General features: G+C 36.4%; 2 protein-coding genes across 2 annotated transcripts in view; one reads left to right on the forward strand and one right to left on the reverse strand.

Moving 5' to 3' along the window:
- sws (patatin like phospholipase domain containing sws) overlaps positions 1-19,184 on the forward strand; it is a 50,445-nt gene extending 31,261 nt beyond the window's left edge. The window contains exons 17-30 of the mRNA XM_073079191.1: positions 2,364-2,482; positions 3,000-3,113; positions 3,624-3,806; positions 4,440-4,595; positions 5,041-5,160; positions 5,531-5,717; positions 9,843-9,959; positions 10,914-11,030; positions 11,488-11,608; positions 11,695-11,785; positions 12,189-12,397; positions 12,802-12,949; positions 13,505-13,555; positions 15,264-19,184. Of these exons, the coding sequence (XP_072935292.1) occupies positions 2,364-2,482; positions 3,000-3,113; positions 3,624-3,806; positions 4,440-4,595; positions 5,041-5,160; positions 5,531-5,717; positions 9,843-9,959; positions 10,914-11,030; positions 11,488-11,608; positions 11,695-11,785; positions 12,189-12,397; positions 12,802-12,949; positions 13,505-13,555; positions 15,264-15,362 (1,832 nt within the window). The 3' untranslated portion in view covers positions 15,363-19,184. The remainder of the gene's footprint in view (positions 1-2,363; positions 2,483-2,999; positions 3,114-3,623; positions 3,807-4,439; positions 4,596-5,040; positions 5,161-5,530; positions 5,718-9,842; positions 9,960-10,913; positions 11,031-11,487; positions 11,609-11,694; positions 11,786-12,188; positions 12,398-12,801; positions 12,950-13,504; positions 13,556-15,263) is intronic.
- An 878-nt stretch (positions 19,185-20,062) lies between these two features.
- On the reverse strand, positions 20,063-22,281 carry LOC140747122 (uncharacterized). The gene is made up of 3 exons (XM_073079375.1): positions 22,081-22,281; positions 21,440-21,615; positions 20,063-21,231 (listed from the first exon to the last, which is right to left on the reverse strand). Exons 1-3 carry the CDS (start codon positions 22,193-22,195, stop codon positions 20,197-20,199), a joined length of 1,326 nt encoding a protein of 441 aa, XP_072935476.1. The 5' UTR covers positions 22,196-22,281; the 3' UTR covers positions 20,063-20,196.
- Between the last annotated feature and the right edge of the window lie 405 nt (positions 22,282-22,686).

Raw genomic sequence — 22,686 nt, forward strand, 5'->3', positions numbered from 1 at the left:
TCCTTGGGAAAATCCTTCTCGGGTTTTCTGTTAGAGGGTTGCGGCGGTTCTTTAGAGTGCATGGGACGTGAGCCCTGACTCTCACAGTACTGAGGGTAATTTTCGTAGTGGTAGTCTGGTACAGTGTGGTAGTCATAATAATTATTATAGTCAGGTTCTGTATAGTCGGTCTGATAGTTATAATAATAGTCATAATAATCATAATTATAGTCATCGTAGTCATAACTCTCATTAAAGTTCATTTCTCTTGTCTTAAAGTAGTTAGATGGAGGGGGATTGCCAAATCTTTGCCAATCGTGACCAGAGATTCGCGGGGGTAACGGCTTAGGTGTAAAATGACTAACTCCGCTCATAGGTTTTGGTCCTGTAGCCTGAGGGGCGTTCCTGGGAGGAAGTCTAAATCCACTATTATTATAGTTTGGAGGGGGAGCTCTGAACATTTGCTGCGTACGAGTGGGCTGCATAAACATACGCTGCGGGGGTTGGTTAGATTGAGGAGGGGGACGCCAATGCTGGGGTGCATTAACAGGCGTGGGGGCAGGCCTCTGCCAGCTTGGTCCGGGAGAATTTAAATTAGGCACAGAATAATTGTTAAAATACGGTACTTTTGGTGTTGGTTGTGGTGTGATAGGTGGACGCCGGTCCGAGGAAGAGCTATTGCGATTCTGAAGATACATCACGTTAAGTTCCTCTTGGACAAATTCCAGAGCCTTCTCTATAGTTTCGGGTCTCATACACCGTATACGGGACCCGAGAGGTTCTTTCAAACCTCTGACATACGCCTGCTTGGTTAATTTACGATAAAGGTTTCGCTTGGCCTCAATGGTTGTAGCCACAGACTCATGCAAAGAAACGTATGTCATAATTGTACTAAAAAGGGTCTGGCATCTGTCATAAAACTCTTGAGGGGTGTCGTTACCTTGAGTCGCTAGAGATAGATCATTGTAGAGGGCAGTTTCATCCCTCTGGTCGGCAAAGTTATTAATTAAGGCCTCTCTAATACCTAGCCAACTATCGGGAATGCCGTTGGAATTAATTGTACGAGCTGCGGCGCCCGTAATTTTATTTAAGATGCCATTTATTAAACATAAATTCGTCAACTCGTAGCCTGGATCATTTTTAATATATTGTAGTACTAATTGGTCACAAAATCTTATAAATCGTGTGAGAATATTAGGATTGCCGTCAAAATCTGGGACTGAGCGTAAAGCCTTAAAAATCGTATCTGGGTCCATATTTAAATTAATTATCGTACTATCTAAATATAAGCTAGAACAATTTAAATCTACGCTACAGTTTAATGAATCTGAATTATTAGAATCCGAATCTAATGTATCCAAATTTCTATTATAATCTAAAGCACTATTTCTATGAATCTGTCTTGAAGAGACAGATTCTTCCCCGAGTTTTCTTAGATGGAAAATGGTGGGAAGGGATAGACAACACGAAAAGAAAATGCAATTCAAAGCACTTACATGTGTCTTCTCTGGTCTTTTTCGGCGCTGATTTCTGAGTGCGGCCTCGGCTGAACGTACGATGTTCGGGATACCTCGACGAAACACTTGATAGTGTACGCAGCTGGTCCTCTTCTGTCCGATTTCTTGGTCTTCTAGAGCCTAACCACTGCTTCGAAGTATCCTACCGACTGCGCCAATTACGTTAACGACAGCCGGAGGACTCAAAAAAAACCAAAGTTACTTTAAACTAATTTATTAAACTAATTAAATTACAATTTAAGATTATAGTGGTCGATGTGAGATCCAGCTATATAATGACAAATAATTCTAATTATAATTCAAATGAAAATTATTAAATGCTGATGTCGCGTCAGCTACATCTAAATTGAGGGCGCGCGTGGAGTTAACACGCGCTGCAGCGTCGGCGGTCTTCATCTAGGTCGCGCATGTAACAAGCGCCTAACACTGCTGTTATTAGGCAGAAATAGGTGTGGCGGTGGTGTCACCGGAGTCGAACCACAAAAGGTTTTACCACCTTCGATTATTACCTTCGAATATTAAAGGTAAGGCAAGACATAGATTCGTATAGCTTCGTTCATTGTGTTTAATAAATATAGTAAATAAAAACTGCAAGAGTAAAATTAAAAGTAAGTTAAATTGTTATTAATACAATATTTAATTTTATATAATTTTATTCTTGTTGACGTTTGTAGTTAATTTTAAAATATGGAATCTAATTCTGAAATAAATGATTATTACTATTATTATTTTGCGCTCTATATTATTTCGTAAATTTTTGTTAATTTGTGACGTCATGTGTTTTTGTGGGTATTTAACATTAAAAGTGAAAGTTAAAAAATATCATGCTCATGCTTAACAATATTAAATTATTTATGTTTGTCACAGGTCCCACAGTACGACTGACATCCGACGTAATTCGAAAACTGTTGGGGCTCACAATAATGGACCCCAACAACGAGTATCGACTTAGTTCGTGGCTAGCGCAACAAGAAGATAAACATAAGGTATTTATTATGTATTATTTTTGCTTATAATTTTATTACTTGTGTCAGTGTAGATTATAATACAATATGGCGGCATTTTGATTGCCTACCTCGTTCTAGATAACGTGTGAGAGAAATTTGTGTACATTATTAAATATAAACTACTTTTAGCGCTTTGTTTTTAGTGGGAGACAGGGATTGTGTCCGCCGATGTGTTACATATGCTTTTGAGGATAACCAGCGCCATGTAGTTTAAAAATTATGGGTAAAAGTATCGGTATACCGATGTTTTGTGAATTATGCCAAAAGATGTGTAACTTCTTAAGTACATACGTAATTTATTTTTATTAAAACACGTCATAAATTCGATTTAAAACTTTCTGACTAATTTATTTCGAAACTAATAAAGTTGTTAATCGTTTGTGTATTAAAAAAATACTAACAGTCGAATACAGAACCTCCCCCCTTTTTGAAGTCATTTAAAGAATTAAAATCGAAGTGCTTGTGTTTAAATAAATATGTGTTATTTTGTGTGTAGGTGGCGTTGTACCAATGCGATCCCAGTCTAACTCAGTGGACGCAGCGCTGCATCCGTCAAGCTGACTGCATCTTGATTGTCGCGTTGGGAGACAAGCAGCCTAGTATTGGCAAAGTGAGTATTATTATATTTACATATACTTATTGGAATTGGTCTAGTACGTTTTATTTTGTGGTTACGGCGATGGTATCATCCCTATTTGTGTTTTATGGAAGAACCTGCTTGTTTGACTGTGTTCGACTGTGTGTGTGTGTGTGTGTGTGTGTGTGCGTGCGTGCGTGCGTGCGTGCGTGCGTGCGTGCGTGCGTGCGTGCGCGTGTGTGTGTGTGTGTGTGTGTGTGTGCTTTTTTTGTTGATGGTTTTAAAGGTAGAACGCTTTGTGGTACGTCTCGTCTGTGGTAGACGTAGTAACTGCCACTGTATTTGTGCCTAATTCCAGTTTAGTACTCTGGGGTAGCGCCGATTTTGTGTACGACTTCAGGTAGGAATCTAATCTTATCTGGGGTTGATTACAGATGTCCATGGGCAGCAGTAGCCATGCCATGCCATGATGGACTGCATGCTCGTCTGCTACTCTTATAAAAAAAAACATATACTTACATTTGTACGTGTCTTTGCCCGCAGATCGAGAAAGAAATAGAGCGCCTGGCGATCCGAACGCAGAAGGAACTGGTTTTACTGCACCGGGAGGGCGGTCCCAACCCGTGCGGCACCGTGCACGCGCTGAACATGCGCACGTGGCTCAGCCAGCACCACCACGTGCGCTGTCCGCACCGCATGTTCACCAGGAAGAGCCAGTACCGCATCGTGAGTGTGTTGTGCTCGTACGTTGCAGGTGATAGCCGAGTGGAGGAGAATACACGCGAACATATGTGTGTGATAACGTCTTCGAGTGTAGTCGGCGAACACAACCGAATGTCAGTATGTAGGTAGGTATTCGGATAAAAGCGAATGTACATAACGTACTGGGTTATATTCGGCGAATAAAAGCGATTTCAAGATGTAAATAACCTGCTTGAGTGCATTCGGCGAATAAAAGCTTATACGAGGTGCAAATAGTCATTGAAATGAGCGTGTACACATGTGTGGCATTTATGGTGTTATTCGTCAGAACGTGTATACGCTCTGGCGAACATTAGGCGCTGCTGTGTTCCGTTTTGAAGGGTGTGGTAAGGGAGACAGACTTTTCCGACTCGTTCCAGCTTAGTCCACAGGAGGAGCGGCGCATCTGTGTCGAGCTCAGGTAGGAATATCTAATCCTATCTGGGGTTGATTACAGATGTCCATGGGCGGCAGTAGCCACTTACCATCAGGCGGACTGCATGCTCCTATATTATATAAAAAAATACATATGTATGTACTGACATAACATGAATAGACGAGAAATAGTAAGGCTCATTCTCCATACTCTTCAATTAATCCATAATTTCGTGTTCACAGAGCGAGTTGTACAGCAAGGTGTTGATGTCGGAGGCGAGCGTCCACTCGGACTTCAGTCGATTAGCCCGTTGGCTGACGGCCACGTCGGTGGGGCTGGTGCTGGGCGGCGGCGGCGCGCGCGGGGCGGCGCACGTCGGCATGATCCGCGCTATACAGGTGGGTTGGGAACCGCTGGGTGTTGTTGCTGGTGTAGAAGCTGGCTCGCTGGCTGACGGCCACGTCGGTGGGGCTGGTGCTGGGCGGCGGCGGGTTGGTAGGGTCCGCGCGTAGACCGCTCTGAATATAGAAACATGTCGCGTCGCAACAGGAAATTGTAGATATTAGCGGGACGAAGACAGCGCGTGATCCGGCACCCTTCGCTGCCCGCTCTCGCCTACGGATACATAGCTTTAGTGTGCCCTTAGGTTGCTACAAGTATATGCTTGTAGTTGTGTTCGAACGCATTGGCTCTATGACTAAACCTGCGCGCAACAACTTCAGATTATATTAATCATTGACTGACTTTATATTATATTAATCATTATCAGTTTACATATTTATTTAATCTATTACCATTTTAAAACTTTCAAATGTAATCTAATTGAAAGTCGTAAATCTACAGGAAGCCGGCATTCCAATCGACATGGTAGGCGGCGTAAGCATTGGTGCGTTCATGGGAGCGCTGTGGTGCATGGAGAGGAACATCACTACTGTTACACAGAAAGCGAGAGAGTGGTCTAAGGTAAATTATATGTTTAGAAGAATTTTACAGGTATAAAAAAATAAAAAAGAACTTTATATTATGTTTGTAGAAAAAAATATGAATCCTGTTTAACGGCAGATTTAAATGTAGAAAAAACATTTTGTCACATTTTTTTTTTGTTTGTCTGGTATATTTTGGCCGGCTGGTTGTATAATTTTTTTATTGAAAATAAAAAGTCGGTCTTATAACAAAGACAACTGTATCGATCTCTTAAGTTGTAGAAAACAAATATTTATCTACATAAGGTCAACAACAAGAGTAAATAGATTTGAACACATTTTTCTATCATAATTTTATTACCGTAGTTTATAACGACCCAAGTCTACATACAATTAAAAATTCATTCCAGAAAATGACACAATGGGGCAAACAACTCCTCGACCTGACGTACCCGGCGACCTCGATGTTCTCCGGGCGTCAGTTCAACACGACCATTAGGACGACCTTCGGCGACGTCCACATCGAGGACCTCTGGCTGCCGTACTTCACGGTCACCACCGACATCAGCTCCAGTTGCATGAGGATCCATCGGCACGGTGAGTGAGGTTGTTGAAGAGAATTTGAAGTGGGTTCTTTGTCACCTGACTTTATTGTTAATCTCCATTATTAGGTGGGGTTTTTGATGGGTGTATGAAGTGGAAATTATCATCACTTGGTTGTAAAATTCTTGAGTTGATTGGAGTATATACGAGTAGAAGAAAATATGGTGGGAAATGAATCATACTTTTCCGAGGCACGAACTGAGCTGGACTCAGTTCTCAGGGGCTCAGGTCGACCGCAGGTCTTAGCTTGTCTTATCTGGGGTTGATTACATATGTCCTTGGGCGACAGTAGCCACTTACCATCAGGTGGATTGCACGTTCATCTGCTAAAATCTGTAAAAATCTTTATCACCAAGGGTTTAATATAAAAACGCCTCATGGTTTAATGTCTAAATGATGGTTTAAATGGGGGCTTATATTCATCACCTAATGGTATGATGTCATTACGAATGTCATTATGGTATTTTTTATGTTGTCGGGAATGATTTTATTATATTTTCAGTGTTGTTAGTCCCCGATCTTTTAGTGTGCCCCTTAAACGGCCGGTTTCAAGAGTACTAATCAACGGACAATTTGTTAAGTAATACATAACTCTTTTGTTAACTGAATTCTGGTGTAAAAAATTATATACAAAAACGTTTTAGTGATGCTGGCAAGTATATCCAAGCTATTATTAACGAATGTAGCATAGGAATTAACAAGTTACTATATTGTCTACTAGAATATTTTGTAAAATTTTACGTACAGGAGGATTTTTGCGCTACTGTATTCTGATTTGAAAGCCAAAGAGAACACGCTGTTTAAATGAATTCTTAGTACACAAGTATAGCCTACCGACCTCTTGCTTGACATATTTGGGATCGGTTATCAGGTCAACCAGCTACCGGTTAACCTGCCCACCTGTTTAATAATTCTACTATATCAAAATATTTTTTGACTAACCTCCGTTTATCAGTGCTCCAGGAATCGGGCCGTTCAAACACAAAATTAAATGTAGAATTAGAACACAATTTTACACAACACATTCATGGACAGGAAATATTTTTGTGTGTTTATATTTATGTGTTATTATTTATTAAATATGATTTTAATGCTTACCCGCACTTCTACTAACCCAAACGTAATACATTAATGTCCGTTATTAATAATTAATTGATCTATCCATTTCTTTTTCTACCAAAGATAAAAAATTGACAATTTCTGTTTCATTGTCAAATTACGATGTTTGGTAGGCCAAACTTTGGATAGATTAATTATTGATAGCAACGTTAGTCAATTTATATTATACATATATTATAATGTACCTGCAGTACATGACATAGTACCAATATTATATGAAGTAAATGCATGTTACATTTATTTTATTGTATACACATAATATAATTGTAGTCTATGTGCTGTCTGCAGACCAGATATCAAGAGCTTGCAACACTTACACAACAAATATTGATGTGCAATATATTCAACGCTGTTTCACATGTAGTGTTGCTATCAATGTCTAACGCGGAATTGTCTATGCCATCGTATGATTCTCGATATCTATGGTGGTGATGGCTTGATGTAAAAGATAATAGAAGGGTAATGAGTACAGCTGGCAACGTTGTCAGCTTTGCTTTTGCAAGATTAGCGCCCGTTATTGATAAACAATCTATCTGTTGAATGTGTTGTCTACCGTAGATCGAAATTTGATAATTTCTGGTTTTTGGAAATTTTCAAATTTCAATCTTTAGTAGGCAAAAATTTTATAGATTAATTATAAATAACTGGGCTTAATTTCACGTCGCAACCTTAGGTTCTACGCTGATTTTATTTTTCGTATCCGCTACAGTGATTTTTTTTACATTGACCTCCCCATAACCACACTCACTTGCATTGTGTCCGTCTGTATGTCCGAAGTGTATCCAATTGTGTTCGATATATTATATACGTAATTGTCTATGTCTATTATGTGTGTTGCCAGTTGATGTTTTGAACTTTCGATTTGTTTCTTAATTAATTTATTATTATATTATTTTTGTATCTCTCTCGAAATTTCCTTTTCTAACGTTACGAATCCGACATTTGCTTTGGTGTTGCCATTACTTGAGGTGATAATAAAAGAAATATATTAAAACGCGCGCTTGTGATTGGTTTACCTTAACGCTTACGAATTTGGGAGTAAAATTATTCACTCAGTAATATTTTAAATGCAATCGGTGCGTTATTACAATGTCGGGTTGGATGTGATTAATAAATGTTGTATGTATTCTCATTCATTTCTCTCATACAATCTTCTCTGCATCTCTCCATGTATATGCATGAGTGTGGTTTTTAGTTTCCCATATCTTTTATCTTTTTCTTTTATCATCCCCATCACTGTAGTACGTTCAGTCGTTTGTAGTTGATGTTACCGTGTAGTCATACAGTTGTTGCATGTATGTTGTCGTAAAGTTGTATATTTAGACAAGTCATACAGTCGTATAATGTATTCATAGTTTTTAATATGCTGACAAAGATTATATGTATAGCAGACAAGGTGAAAATTAAAAATATTATTTTACTTTTAAATTTTGCAAATAAATATTTGTTATGTCAATTTACGAATCTAACATATTGCAATAAGACATTGGATACAAATGAAATAAAAGGTTATTAGATTGTGATTTATGAAAAACAAAAAGATACAAATAAAATGAATGAGTCAATTGAATGAAGTAGACCTTATGATTCAAATACTTTAAAGGATGCGGCATGTTTACAGGAGTTTCAATTTAGTCGTCAGGGTAGCAATGCAAATTTTACGAAGCGCTGGTATGGTATTCTATCCTACATATGGTTGGTTACAAAAGTCTCCGGATCTTTGAGCAATGACTACAACAAAATTGAATTTAAAAATTAAGAATATTAAGATTTGCCTTTGCATTGTACTCAACTTCATGGTGTTAGGTACAATATAGATGACATTAGGGACAATACAATATTGCATTAGGTACAACGCAATATAATCTTTAAGTATCATTAATAAATTATAGCTTCCTATATTATATGCATGAAATGCATGGTTTTTTTAAGAACTTCATTCATAATACATGGTTATAATATACAGAACATTTCCATCGGTATAAATACACCCATTCTGCTTAAGGTATTTTGCACTTTTTGGGTTGGTTATATCAAATATCTTATAACTTATTGATTAAAATATACATGTTATTGTTGTGTATTACATATTTTACAAAGATTGAGAAATAGCCAGTTTGACAAATAGAACAAACAAATAAAGTATTAGATAACGTAATGCAAGATTTTGAGGATATCAGAATATAATAAAAACTAGATGTTAATTTCTAGATAAATTGCAGTAATTGCACGATATCTGTATGAATGAATTAAAACAAAAAAAATGCAGTAATCTAGTAATGGTTCTGAAGTGCGCATCGCTAACGTTGATGGCGCGGTCGCACAAAACAGAATGTTAATAATATACCCATGGATAGGAGGCCAGATATATAACAGTTGTAGTTTAACTGGTATAAAATAATAAATACAGTTCGATTTTTATATATTTGATAAAACGAAAAACAAATACAAATTGAAAACTTGCCAAAAATGGGTTTATTAGGAATTTCATTCATCTAGATTATATTAGATTATTAAATAGTATACTTTAATGAATAGATATGTATATTGATTTTAGGGTGTATTTTCAGAATTTCCAAAATGGCTTTTGTTTCACAATCATCGTTTCCTCTCCATGGATTGTGTTCTACTCTAACACACACTATGACGGTTTATGTATCACTTTGTCTTTGGAACCTTCTATGCACTCTATGGTTTAATTCTTGTGGGGTGAGGATATGTTTGTTCTTGTGTATTGAGTAAATATGTTGTACATTTGTGGATTTTCAGTTTGAGATTATAAAAAAAGTCCTTATATTATTTAATTCTTACTGCCTTAAGCGTGTTATATTAAAATTTTCGAATACGATTAAGTTTTATAATGAATAAAAGAAAAAAATGGGAGCAAAAGACAAATAATTGTCAAAATACGACCTTATAACGTCTATTAATTTATTTTTCAATCATTCGTTTGAACTTGGAACGTCTTTATAATATTCTAACGCACCTGTGGCGCCGCAGGTTCTCTCTGGCGTTACATTCGCGCGTCGATGTCGCTCAGCGGTTACATGCCCCCCCTCTGCGACCCGGTAGACGGCCACCTCCTATTGGACGGCGGTTACGTCAACAACCTCCCAGGTAAACCAATTGCAACGCGGCGTTGCGTGACGCACGCGCACGCGGCACGGCAACAGCCAATCAGCGGCGAGGACGCAACGCTGCGTACGCTCGTGTGATAGGCTGAGTGTAAATATGTAAATTTGCGTATGAAACTAGTGTATTTTTGTACTTTGTATCTTATAAATTGTACTTCCGGTGATGATTCTATTGGAGGCGTATTATAACTGACACGTATCTCACGACACCTCTACACATACTGTTTATCTGTCCGTCCCACCACTATAGTACTGTCTAACTGTTACATCAAGCCGTAGTGAGTAGCTAATTACATTGGAATTAACTGAAGGCATACCATTATGACTAATATAGTACATTTACGAGTATATTTACACTCAGTCTTATTTCGAGAGGTAAGTAATGGCAACACTAGCACTGAAGCGGATATCGTACAAAATGGACTGTGGGGATGAAGTATAATGTGACTAAAGGTTTTTAAGTAGTACAACAAGCTTTAAATTCATACAAAGTTATACAACTTAGTCGCCTTCAGTGCAAAAATATGTAATGGATATTATAACTTCTAATTCACTTTATCTTAACAGCATTTAAAACGTAGCATTATCTGTGATTTTAATTACTAAAATGTATTCTAAAAAAGTAGAAGAGTCTCTTTTGAAATTCTGAATCAAAATAACTATTATTATGTTAAGACTACGCACTCGAATCACGTATTTTATGAAATAAGTAGTGATCTGATGTGATTTTTTTATTTACATCCAAAATTGATGTTAGACTGCCAGTAAAGTTTTATGCATATCGGTGATAATAAAAAAACAAACAATGATTATTCATAAATAAATGTTAACAAAACAAAAAGTACGCACAAAACATAGGTAGGTTGCAAGAAAACCTTTCAATATTATACTTGGAAACCTCGAAAAAAGTCCGTCCGCCAAGTGTGTAGTGTGTTAGGTATGCTGTGGCGCTACTGTCGCGCGTCGATGAGCATCGCGGGCATATTCCCGCCCATCTGCGACCCCATGGACGGACACCTGCTGCTCGATGGCTGCTACGTTAATAACGTGCCAGGTATGTTAGCGTACGGTTATGTTGGTTAAAATAACGTTACATTCATATGAGGAAGTAATAATTTTTTTTTTTATTTTTTTTTATTTGCTCTTACAGTGAAATAACATAAAATGTATTATAGGGTCTTAGGTACAACAGTTGGGAGACAAAGCGTAATAATTTGTTGTCATGTTGGTTTAAATAGTGATACGTTTATAAAAAAATGAGCAATTTTGAGTATACATTTGCATTTAATATATTATTGGAAATACATTCATATCCACCTATCTTAAAAATAATATAGCTAAAAAATACGGATGACGAAAGTAAATTAATCTAGAAAGTTGTATTTATTAATCAAGCTAAAATAAATATTACCCTATGCTGCTTATGAGAGCATTTTATTATGCTCTTTTTCTCGAAGACAAACATTATATCAGACATTTTACATAAAATATTTTTGTTTGAACAATTACAGCGGATGTGATGAGATCGTTGGGTGCGAAACATATCCTGGCTATCGACGTCGGCTCTCAAGATGACACCGATCTTACTAACTATGGAGATGATCTCTCGGGCTGGTGGCTTCTATGGAAGAGGTTGTGTACCGAAATCTTCAGTAATTCTATACTATTGGGCTTTTTCAATTAAATGACTGATTCTGATAACTCTATTTGTTTTGCAGATGGAACCCATTTACAACACCAGTCAAAGTTCCCAACTTGCCCGATATTCAAAGTAGACTGGCTTATGTTTCTTGCAATCGACAATTAGAGGTGAGGTTTACTTTGCTTAGTATCAATTTCACTTATATTTAATTATTGTGGCAATAGACCGTGCTCAACAGATGTACTTGAAAAGATTGCAGCTATTTTTTTAAAATACAATACGGAACGATTCGTAGTTTGAATACCACTCTATTTCATAGACTGCAGTAGTATCAACAACTTAGAATTGCTGTAGTACTGCACCAAATGTTCCACAAAGGTAGCGGTAGCAAAAAAAAAAATACTTGTAATTGTTTGTTTTGCAGGTAAGTCGTCTCGCATTTGAGTTAAGCCTTATATTCCATGTCATATTTAGCACATTAGGTCTACTCATAATGTGTATCACTATTGATTATGTGACCTAAGTTGATTATTTGTCATTTAATTTTCCTCCTTCTCTGTGATTTTATAGGAAGTGAAGAAGTCAGACTACTGCGAGTACATCCGACCGCCGATCGACGCGTACAAGACCCTCCAATTCGGTTCGTTCGACGAAATCCGCGAAGTGGGCTATCGTCATGGTGCTGCGTACTTCGAAGGGCAGAGGCGCGGTGGTGGCGGTGGTGTTAGTGGTGCGGCGGCAGAGGGGAAGAAACACGACACCCAAACGTCGCTTACAGAGTGAGTAGTGTAGAAGACCGTAGGGAGGTGTCAGTAGACCGTGAAAGACCGGAGTAGATTTTGAGTAGAACGTAAAAGACGGAAGTAGCATTTAGTAGACCGTAGTGTGGGGTGAAAAACTGGCTATTGATATTTTTGTTTGGATTCAGATCGATGGGTATTGATAAAGATAAACTGAAATAAAAGTAATAATACAAGACAATTATATTATTTTTTAATTTTTAATTACTGTATTTTTCATTATTTTACAAATAAATATATGAATTTAATTATGTGTATATTTTAATGGCTTTAATGCTAAAGCGATTAAAGCGAAAATTAAAGATAAAGAGTTGCTATTATTATTTTACAAGGTATATGTGAAGGTGAAGCTTTCTTAATAATATTGTTGAATTTATCTCCAGCTACACATTCACGGACTTAGCACAAATGGTGTGTTCGGTGCGCACAGCACGCGATATGGATAACGATTCCTCCTCCTCATCAGACTATGAGGATGACCAGCGCCACTTCGAGGGTTACGCGTCCGAGCCCAGCGCTGGGATACACGAGGTATGCCCACACGTGAACTTTATCGGTTGAGTAGATTGATTTCAAACCGTGTTTAACATACAGTAGATTGGAGGTTGTTAATATTGGAGTGTTTTTTGGGAGTTTGAAAGTATTGTACATAAGTATAATTTTGATTTTTGGTAGAGTTAGTATTGTGATTTTAGAAGATTAGATAATAATGTAATATTTATTGATATTGGTTATATAATTGTGGGTTTCATATAAAAAAATATATCTAAATTATTAACAAGCGTTTTATAATATTTACATAACAAACACATTTTAACTCTAATTCCATTACATGAAATAGTTTTCTAAAATTAATAAAGTAAAATTTTTGTCTGTAAAATTCACTATTAAATAATCATCCAAACTTAATTTTCCAGAGTACAATTTAAGACTTTTTTTGATGATTCTTCAAGATTTTTTAGGATACTAATATTTTTTGAAAATATACTGTAGAATCAAGATTTTTTTCGATATCAATTCTTCAGGATTTTTTTGGATGCATATATTTTTTGAAAATAAACTGTATAACGGTTATTATGTGCGTAGATGTCGTCAAGTATAGAGGAGGGCGCGGCGTGGATCAGCGACACGGAATTGGTGGGCACATATTGATGCTGCACGCTGTTTTCGGTTCACATACATTTTTTTATTTATTTCCGTTTCGGGAGGGCGGGGCTTCGGGGTTTGTCGGGGTTGTGCTTGTCGCTGGGCAGTGTAGCTTGGAATGGTGACTTGGGAAGTTCTTTTCTTAGGTCGTATTTATATCTACAGGCAATGAACGTGTCAGACATAGGCAGTGGCAGGCAAAGTCATGTTTTTTTATTCAATATTTTGTAAAGGTTGATATATTATGTCAGTACACATTTTATAATAATATTTTGTCCGTAAATGTAACACACTATATCTGTAATTGTAACCGTTAGTTGTTTTATTATGTTTGAGTTAATTGTTTTGAAATGAATGTGAAAACAGTATCGCAAAACCGAAGAAACCGTAAGAATAAATTAGGTATTTATTTAGAAAACATCAATGTGCTTTTCTACTGTTAAAATAACGGGTACATTGCAATATGATTGTTCATATATCCATATTGCAATTTAATGTTGTAGATTTATAAGCACCCGCTTGCTGCAACACTTTGCAAATGCTGCTGTCATTGCTATTAGTCATATTCATGTTACACTTAGATGGAGCAATATTATAAGATAAATTATTTAAATTAAAGATTGGCAATACCTTATCTTTCATCCCTTCATTAGTACATGACAATATGAAGAAAGGAGTGAAAATATTTTCTTAATAAATATATTCCTATTGATATTTTTGTTGCCTTCCCAAGTCACCGAATAAATGTTACGTATAATTGGCGCAAACTAAAAATGGGGCTTCCGAATCGCTTAGGGGATTCTTGTCACTAAAAGCTTAGATTACCTATCGCAGACTTAAAGCGCCTATTTTATGTTGTTCAGAAACATTCTTATCAGGATTTTTTTTTTATTTTCTTTAAATAATGTTGCCTATCAATAGTATAATTTACACTTTTTAGTCTACATGTCGTTATTCACGTTTTATCTGTAGATTTTTTCGAAATTATTTTGTTTATGTATATAGATTACATGTGGTATGTATGTCTGTTATATCTGTTCTGTTTATTTTGTATAAAGTATGTTGTGTGTCTTTTAGATAGAGAAGTAGTGCATGATAGTATTAATCTAGTTTTTCACGAAATATTTTATTATTATCAATGATATTAGTTATGAATCATTTAGTATTCTAGTAAGCAGTGCGTGAAGCACTTTTCTTTTGCGAATATTTTCCAAAACGGCGGTGGCTAGTTGGGCCGCCGTTGGTTTGAAGGGTTTGGTAAATAGATATATTAATAAAAGTTTAACAGGTTAGTTTATTCAATATTTAAAAGGATATTAAATTTAATTGAGCAATAGAAAAATATTGATAAAGTAATAATCTCAGGTTATGTAGATTTGCAATTTATAGAATATAAGATCGTTGAAAGAATAAAAAAAAATGTCATACTTAATCTTTGAATAGATCCCAAAGAAACTTAATAGCACGTTGTATACATTATGTTTAAAATAGTTCTATATTGTATTTCAAAATATATTATTCAATTGAGTTAACGATAACGAAGTTACAGTTTCAATTTATATAAGTAACATAATAAATCCCAGATTAAAATGTACACTCCACGAAATAGTAACACAAATCTCCCTCCGGTAATGCAAAAAAATCCCAAATTAAAATGTACACTCCACGAAATAGCAACACAAATCGTCCGGTTCCGCAGGAGGGCCTGCGCACGCGGCGCGTGGGCGGCTCGCTGTCCGTGTCGGAGGAGGAGCCCGACTCCGAGGCGGACGTGTTCCAGCCGCGCCGCGCCAGGTGAGACGAGGCCCGGGGCGACCTCTGCCGGGCGCTGTTCGCGTACGCCACCGCGCGCGCTACGCACCGGGCGCGTGCGGGCTCGCCGGGCGCACGGGGGAGCGGAGCGGACAGTGACGCGTAGTGCTGTGTGATGTGTGGCGGTGATGTTGGGTTAGGACTCGTGGAACGCTTTTCTTTGCTCAGAGCGGATGTTTAGAAAATTTAATTGTAGGTTAGGTAAGTGATAGTTGCGGTTTTTTTGGCGCGATTTATTTTCGTTACTACGCGATTGTCAGCTGTATCCAATGCGACAATAGGCAACATTATATTGATCTCTTGTAACGGCTACTTAATTTGAAATTTGCGTTGAGTTGAAAAAAAATAGTTAATCCATGTCCGCGGTGAAGGCGGAAGAAAAACGCTCCGTGAATTCTAACTCCTAAAGAGCTTTTCCTGTCACACGTGTAACTCCTACACGCGCGTCCCACACGCACATTTAACTCGCTGTAGTCTCTTACCGATCTATGTGTATGAAATGATTGCATATAAGTGGCACGCATGTCGGTGGGACGTGCGTTCGACTGTAAACATGCGTGACAGGAAATAGGTCCTGAGGTACATAAGGTACGAACTCTACTGGCGCTAGGTGGAACGAATAATGACATGTGCAGTGTAGTGCGTGTTGGTGATATTGATGTGGTCAGAGTCAGTAAAAAGTAGAATCATATGATAGGTACATAGCAATAAGGTTATATGGCACAAACATTGAACGAATATATACTTTAGATATAGATCGCGATATACAATTTAAATGAGTATGCCAAATAAAGGAAATAAATACTAAATTAATCTTATTGGAAAAAAAATATGTAATCTATTAGCTGCTTCTTTTAAACCATAATTACCATGCGCAACAAATTCTTTGTGCCGTATATAAGATGTAAATGTATAAGGGTAATAGCTTAAGCCACCGTATATGATTCTATTCTTTACTGGTTCTGTGTACTGGGTTGAAATTACTGTTACTTGTTGATAAGGTCACATGATAATTATAGTAGCGGTTGTAACTATTGAATATGTATTGTCTCGATGCAACAGCCAGCTTTTTAATGTTCCTTTCTTTCTGGGTCTGGGTGTTTGTGTATTTGTCTGTGTTTGTGCTCTGGCAACAGGGAATCTTAGTGTGATTTGTCTGTACAATGTTTGAATAAATACTTGTAATTAATTGCATAACTGACAATATGTATTCAATTCTTACAAAATAATTAATTATTGCGAGACTCAAAGTAGTTAGACAAAACAAATAAATTTTATTACTGATAATATGTATCGAAACCAGTGAATGCTTGGTTAGTCTGTATTTAGCAAAATTGTAATTTTAGAGTAGTTGCTAATACGATATGGTTGGTACGAGCAGGTTATTTAGGTAGCTTAGATTAGCTTAGCGTTATAAATATCGAATTGCCAACTCTTAGAATACTTGTAATGTTAGTATGTATATCGTAGTACATAGCTCAAAGAAAGTTACTGCTAAAGCAAGTAATACTTTAAAACTGTTAACACTGTAAGGATATCCGCAAAAACTGATGTGGATGCAGATGGCGTGGTGGTTCGCTCTCAGACTTCTGTACCCTTAGTATGAGTTTTTACGTTTTTACAAAAATGACTGTTTTTGTGTTTGTTTACGTATTTCCCATACATTTCCAATCAGTTCTGATACAATCCGCTAGAGGCGCTTATTGGAAATGTGTGGGAAAATACGTAAACAAATACAAAAACAGACATTTTTTAAAAAACGTAAAAGCTCATAATAATTGTACTGTTAAGCTTTGTTTGTAAGGGCGTCCGTATGTATTGTAAAATTGAATGAGTAGCGCCATAGGTTCGCAGGTATGATTGATTTAAATACCATACTAGGGCGTACGCTAAAATTGCGATCCATGCTGTCAAATTGCATTATCTGACAAATATCGGCAATACTACAGGTCATAAATTTGATTTTTTCTCACCATTATGTATCAAATGGTGCGCTGTGTGATTTATTTTATGAATTCTTAAAGTATATGAATACATTCTTCTTTTCTACTATTTTTTACTATCTAACATAAATACATCCAAAAGTCTTATATAGACCATATTATAGTTCTTAATATTAATTTTCAATTTGATACTTTATTTTTTATAACGTTATTTTATTAATTTTATTTCCATCTAATAAAAACTAATGAAAGGAAGTTTTTCATTTTCCGTTTTATTATAAGAACTACATTATGTATGTAGGTGTATCGTACAAATTGTTTTAATATATGTTGCCATATAAGTTCCTATGTTTTACTTATATTATGTATAAGTTGGGGCTTCTATATGTTAACGTGTATGTTTAAAAAATATGTAATAATATTCCAAAGTATACTGTGATTATTTATGAAGAATAAGTTGATAATTATTTTGTTATAATATGTATTCATTTTATTATTCAATGGAACTGCTTCATATACTGTGCAGAATATTTTTTTAATATTAGTTTTTATTATTAAACTTATTTTGGGTACTATTTTGATTATTAAGTTTGTCGACGTAACAACTGAAACAGTAATACATAAATAATATTTACGATTTAATCGAATTGAATGTAAGAATTTTAAATTTAAATTTTGTAAAATTAAAAGTATTTTGTGTAAACTTTTTTTATTATATTCATATACGTAGCACACACAATGCAATTACGTTACAAGTAAGTAAATAAAACTAAAAACCTATTAGATATTGGCTTATGTAAATGTATGGAGAAGAAATGACTACCAAAATAAATTACATCAAATGCCATACAAAATGTGACTGGGAGTTTAGACATTACAAGCATACAACCATAAACAAAGTGTTTTTCATGCATAATGTATGATGTACTTATAACAACGATGTATGTGTATGTAAATTAAGCACAAATTGTAATATCAATAATATTTAAGTGTGCTTGAATTGTAAACATAATCTTGTTGAAATATTAGTTAATCTAGCAAAAATAAAAAATAAATATATACTTGTGGTATTATAAAGTTCTCAAAAATGTTTATGGTTGATATTGAAAATTTCAGAAAATGCTGTCAAAAGTATTCGATATTTATGTCTATGTAAACAAATCTCACGCACATGTTATTTAAAAGTATTTCGCGTTCATATTTGATCTAATTGTAAAACTCATATCTTTGGGAGTTATAAAAAAATTAAATACTATTTTTAAACATTCACAAATCTAGTGCGATGTTAGTATTATAGTGTTAAATGTATCCAATGTAAATATTATTACGTAGTAATATTAAATTTAAATTTGAGTCTTAAGTTTTTTAGGGGATTTTAAATGTTTCTGTAGTGTAGAGTTAAGTGCGACGTCACTACATTTCAAGGAAAATATAATTAACAGATAGAACTTTAATTTGAAGATTTTTATTATTTTATTTTAGTTTAATTTTTATCAATAATTGGAAAAAAACCTATTAAAGTTTATCTTATTGATACAGACTCCTTACTATTTGGTGGTTAATTTCGTTATGCACCTAAAAAAACTAAATATTTTTTATCTAAATATTTTTAACATTATAAAGAAAAACACTTATTAATTTTGTAAACATGAAATCCCCTAAAGAAGTGTAATGTCGTAGGCAATAATTTATTCATATGAAAAAAATGTATGAATGGGGTATCTTAGTGTAACCGACTGATTCCATAGCTTTAAGTTCGCCAGCAGGCACAAAATGTCGCGTATTAAAAACCAAATGTAGCTCAATTAATTATACAAAACAATAATGTATGTAGGTCTGAACAATAAACGTGCTTATTATAAAAACATTGTTTTATTTGAATCAGCGTTACCCCTTAGGAGTAGGCTGAGGACTAAGCTGGAACGCTTCGGATAAGTATGTCTCTCTTACCACACTCTTCAAATGAGAACACAGCAGCGCTTATACTGCTGTTATTTGGTAGAAATAGGTGTAGCAGTGGTGCTGCCCGAGTCGTACTACAAAGGGTTCTATCACGTTTAAAATTTGTGAACGTGTGTTTTATCCATCAATAGGATTGCTTTACTTTTATTTATTTAGCTTAAGTCGGGTAATTTCTATCTATATGGAGGGATGGCAGCTAAGAATTGGAGCGATGGATGTGAGCCTGAGACCGCGAATGGTGTAGCTAAGTATTTTTATATCACATCTTACTGTTGAAGCGAGGAAGCTATGCTGCGCGTCAAAACCACCTCGGATTGCGTGATGTTTATTACTTAGCATTAGTGAAGCACTGGTTGAAATTGGTCAACCGAAGCTGTTTTTACTACTGGACATCCGGATGCGAGCTCAGAATATCCGTATGGCACATCTCTAGTAGGTACTTTGTGCTCAGTTGATTCGGTGATATAGTAGAAATGACGATAGAAGTATATCTTTTATGGCTATATTTTAAAATAATTTAATATAAAACTGAAATACGAATTATTTATAGAACTAATAAATAATGTTATAGAATACTTACCACAATACTTACCACTGTGAATAAAATCAATTTATGGTGGAAACATATATAAATAAAATTTAGTTTACTTGCGGGTAGAAATATCAGTTTATCTTCAATTACATTAATTTCATCTTTAGAACTAAAATCAGACAAATTAGTTATTTCAGATATTCATTAAATTACTCAAATCAATGTGATTAAACTTCTCCCTATTATTCGGTAAGTTTGAATTAAATTGCTACATTCACGTTGAAATTGGTGTAAATGATTTCATTATCTGAATTTTTTAATTTGTCAAATTGTAGTTTTAAAGGTCCTTTTCATATCAATATCTTATATGTAATCTTCCTTTTTTAATTCTTATATGACTTCCAGTTTATAGCATATATTAAACTTCGCTTGACATCCTGCACAGTAGATAAATAGCTATGAACGTTTAAAATTTGTGCATTATCGCCGAAATCATTCTTGATGGTCTCCACTCGCTCTATGCACATCGTTCGGTAGTTGTGTCCGGTGGCCAGCCCGTAGCTGCTAGTTTCACTGGTCCCGTCCCATTCCTCATGCGACCTGATACGTATTTTGTTGACTTTTACGTCCCTATGCCTCTTCATGTGACGCCTTATGTCGGGACAGTCGCACAAGTTGATCAACACTTGCATCGATCGCAGTTGGAGTAGTGGGCTGTTCGGACAGTGACACAAGTGGACCAAGTTCCTCGTTAGCTCATCACAAAACTCCTTCGCACGCCATTTGGACCGCGTCGTCAATGTCGTGTATTGCATCAGGCCAACCGCGCTGATTCTGACCTCTATGCTCTTGTTCAACAAGTAAGGCGTCAACACGCGTGTTAGGTCGTATTCATCCGCGAGTTTCTTCCCCACGTCGTGCTTACACAGCTGCGTCATGCAGTCCATCGCCGCGCAAACTATTCTAGGATCGGAATTTGTGAAAAGCGCCAACATTATCTGGAACGCGTTCGCTTTTAACGGTTTAACTTGATCCCATTCGAATAAGGATTCCAGAGTTTTGAGATGCAGTAAGACGATGCCGGTGTGGTCGTTTTTGACCATTTTCAGCAAGTTTTCGATGATCTTGTCTTGGGCCAAGATAACTTCGCTTGAGCATCGATCTCTGGTCAAAGTTCTCAAAGTGTAAGCAGCTGCGTAGCGTATCTCTCTCCGTTCTCTCATGATAAGCCAGATGAGGTTCTCAATTATTTTCGGTCGTGACAAGATTCTCTTCCGGCCTTGGTAGTAATTAGCTAAGTAAGTAAGGGCTAAGCATACTTTTTCTTTAATGACTGGGTCACGGCTCATCATTAAATCGATTAGACGATAAACGACATGCAAGTTGATAAGGAACATCGCATTTTCTGATATTTGTACCTGGAATAAAATGAATATTAAGTTTAAACTAAATTCGTTTACATGGTTAGTTACGTAAAAAAAATATCACCATGTCTTATTTAAAATAAATTCAAGAATAAATTAAGTATATGAAATATAAAAAGTAACTATTGCCTATGTTTTGATAGCATACTCGCCGATGACTTATTCCACTACCTTCACTGTTACTACAAATGATAAGAATTACCTGATCCAATATAGTATGCAAGGCCTGAAGCTGCACCAGATAATCTGGCGAGTGGAGATCTCTGTTTATGATTCTGAGTCCCACTCTGCCAAACCCCAGTCTTGCGCGAGTGATGTCGACGTGGGGCGCGTATAGCGAGGGTTGGAATGACTCTAGCCTTTGGGCTGGTGGTCTTTCTAGGGTGAGGAAAATTATAAAGTATATAGTATGTAGGTAGAAAAAGTTATTCATGATTAAGTGGTGGTAACTATATTTTAGTTAGAAGGGTGCGTGGCGGAGGGGTTATACTGGCCTAACAGCGGAGTGTTCCAGGTTTGATCCTCGGCAAGCAAGTATTTTATAATAATTGTGTCTACGGCCCTCACGGCATTAATGTGTGAGGTTATGATTATACTTCTTACCAAGTACTTACTTTAGTTCTTTTTTATAATATAGTAGTAGCAGACAAGCATGCATTTCACGTAATGGTCATTACTAATCTATGGTGATGGTAAGTGGCAACTGCCGCCCATGGGCATCTGTAGGTAATCAACACGAGATAAGACAAAATTTCTACCTCAGGTTGGCAAAAGATGCGCTGCTATTCTTGTTTATCATGTTGTTATTGTTGTTGTTGATGTATATCTAGTCGTTTTTAGTACCTGTATGGGGATCGAAATGTTTTCTCTGCATCGCTTGGTCTACTGCCTTATTTATAACCCGAGGGTTCATAGAACATACTAATTGTAAATACGAATTCTTGTACGGCGAAAACATGATGGTCAAACTTTAAAATGATAACAAAGATGGTAAAATGATAAAAATATTGTGTAAATTGTCAAGAAATGCAACTACGTTGACGATTTGTCATTACTTTTTTTTAAATTAGGTACGTAGATATTTAATAATCAAAAATATTTAAAAATAGGTTGAGGTTCCGGGACCATAATAGGGCTACGGTATCCTGTGTCTGTCGTAAGAGGCGACTAAAAAGGGACTTCTGGGGTTGTGGACGGCAAAAGTGGGAGCTCAAACCGCCCGGCTAGCGACCGCGGGAAGGACGGCGGTATGTGTGGTCGCATACCGTCGTGCACACCAGACGATGTGGTGAGCGTCAAGCTCACTCACGCGGCGCCCGACGGGGCACCGCGTTAAGAGGACTCCGGTTGCGTTCCGTTGGAGTTGCCGGAGTCCTCTACGCAGCGCCGAGGAAAACCACCGGTTTTTAGTGCGTTAAGTGTCCCACATAACCCTGTGTCGCTCGCACG

The sequence above is a fragment of the Epargyreus clarus genome, unplaced genomic scaffold (genome assembly GCF_041222505.1).
Source record: "Epargyreus clarus isolate Ecla_fem2 unplaced genomic scaffold, WU_Ecla_fem_2.2 ptg000014l, whole genome shotgun sequence".
In the NCBI taxonomy this organism is placed as follows: domain Eukaryota; kingdom Metazoa; phylum Arthropoda; class Insecta; order Lepidoptera; family Hesperiidae; genus Epargyreus; species Epargyreus clarus.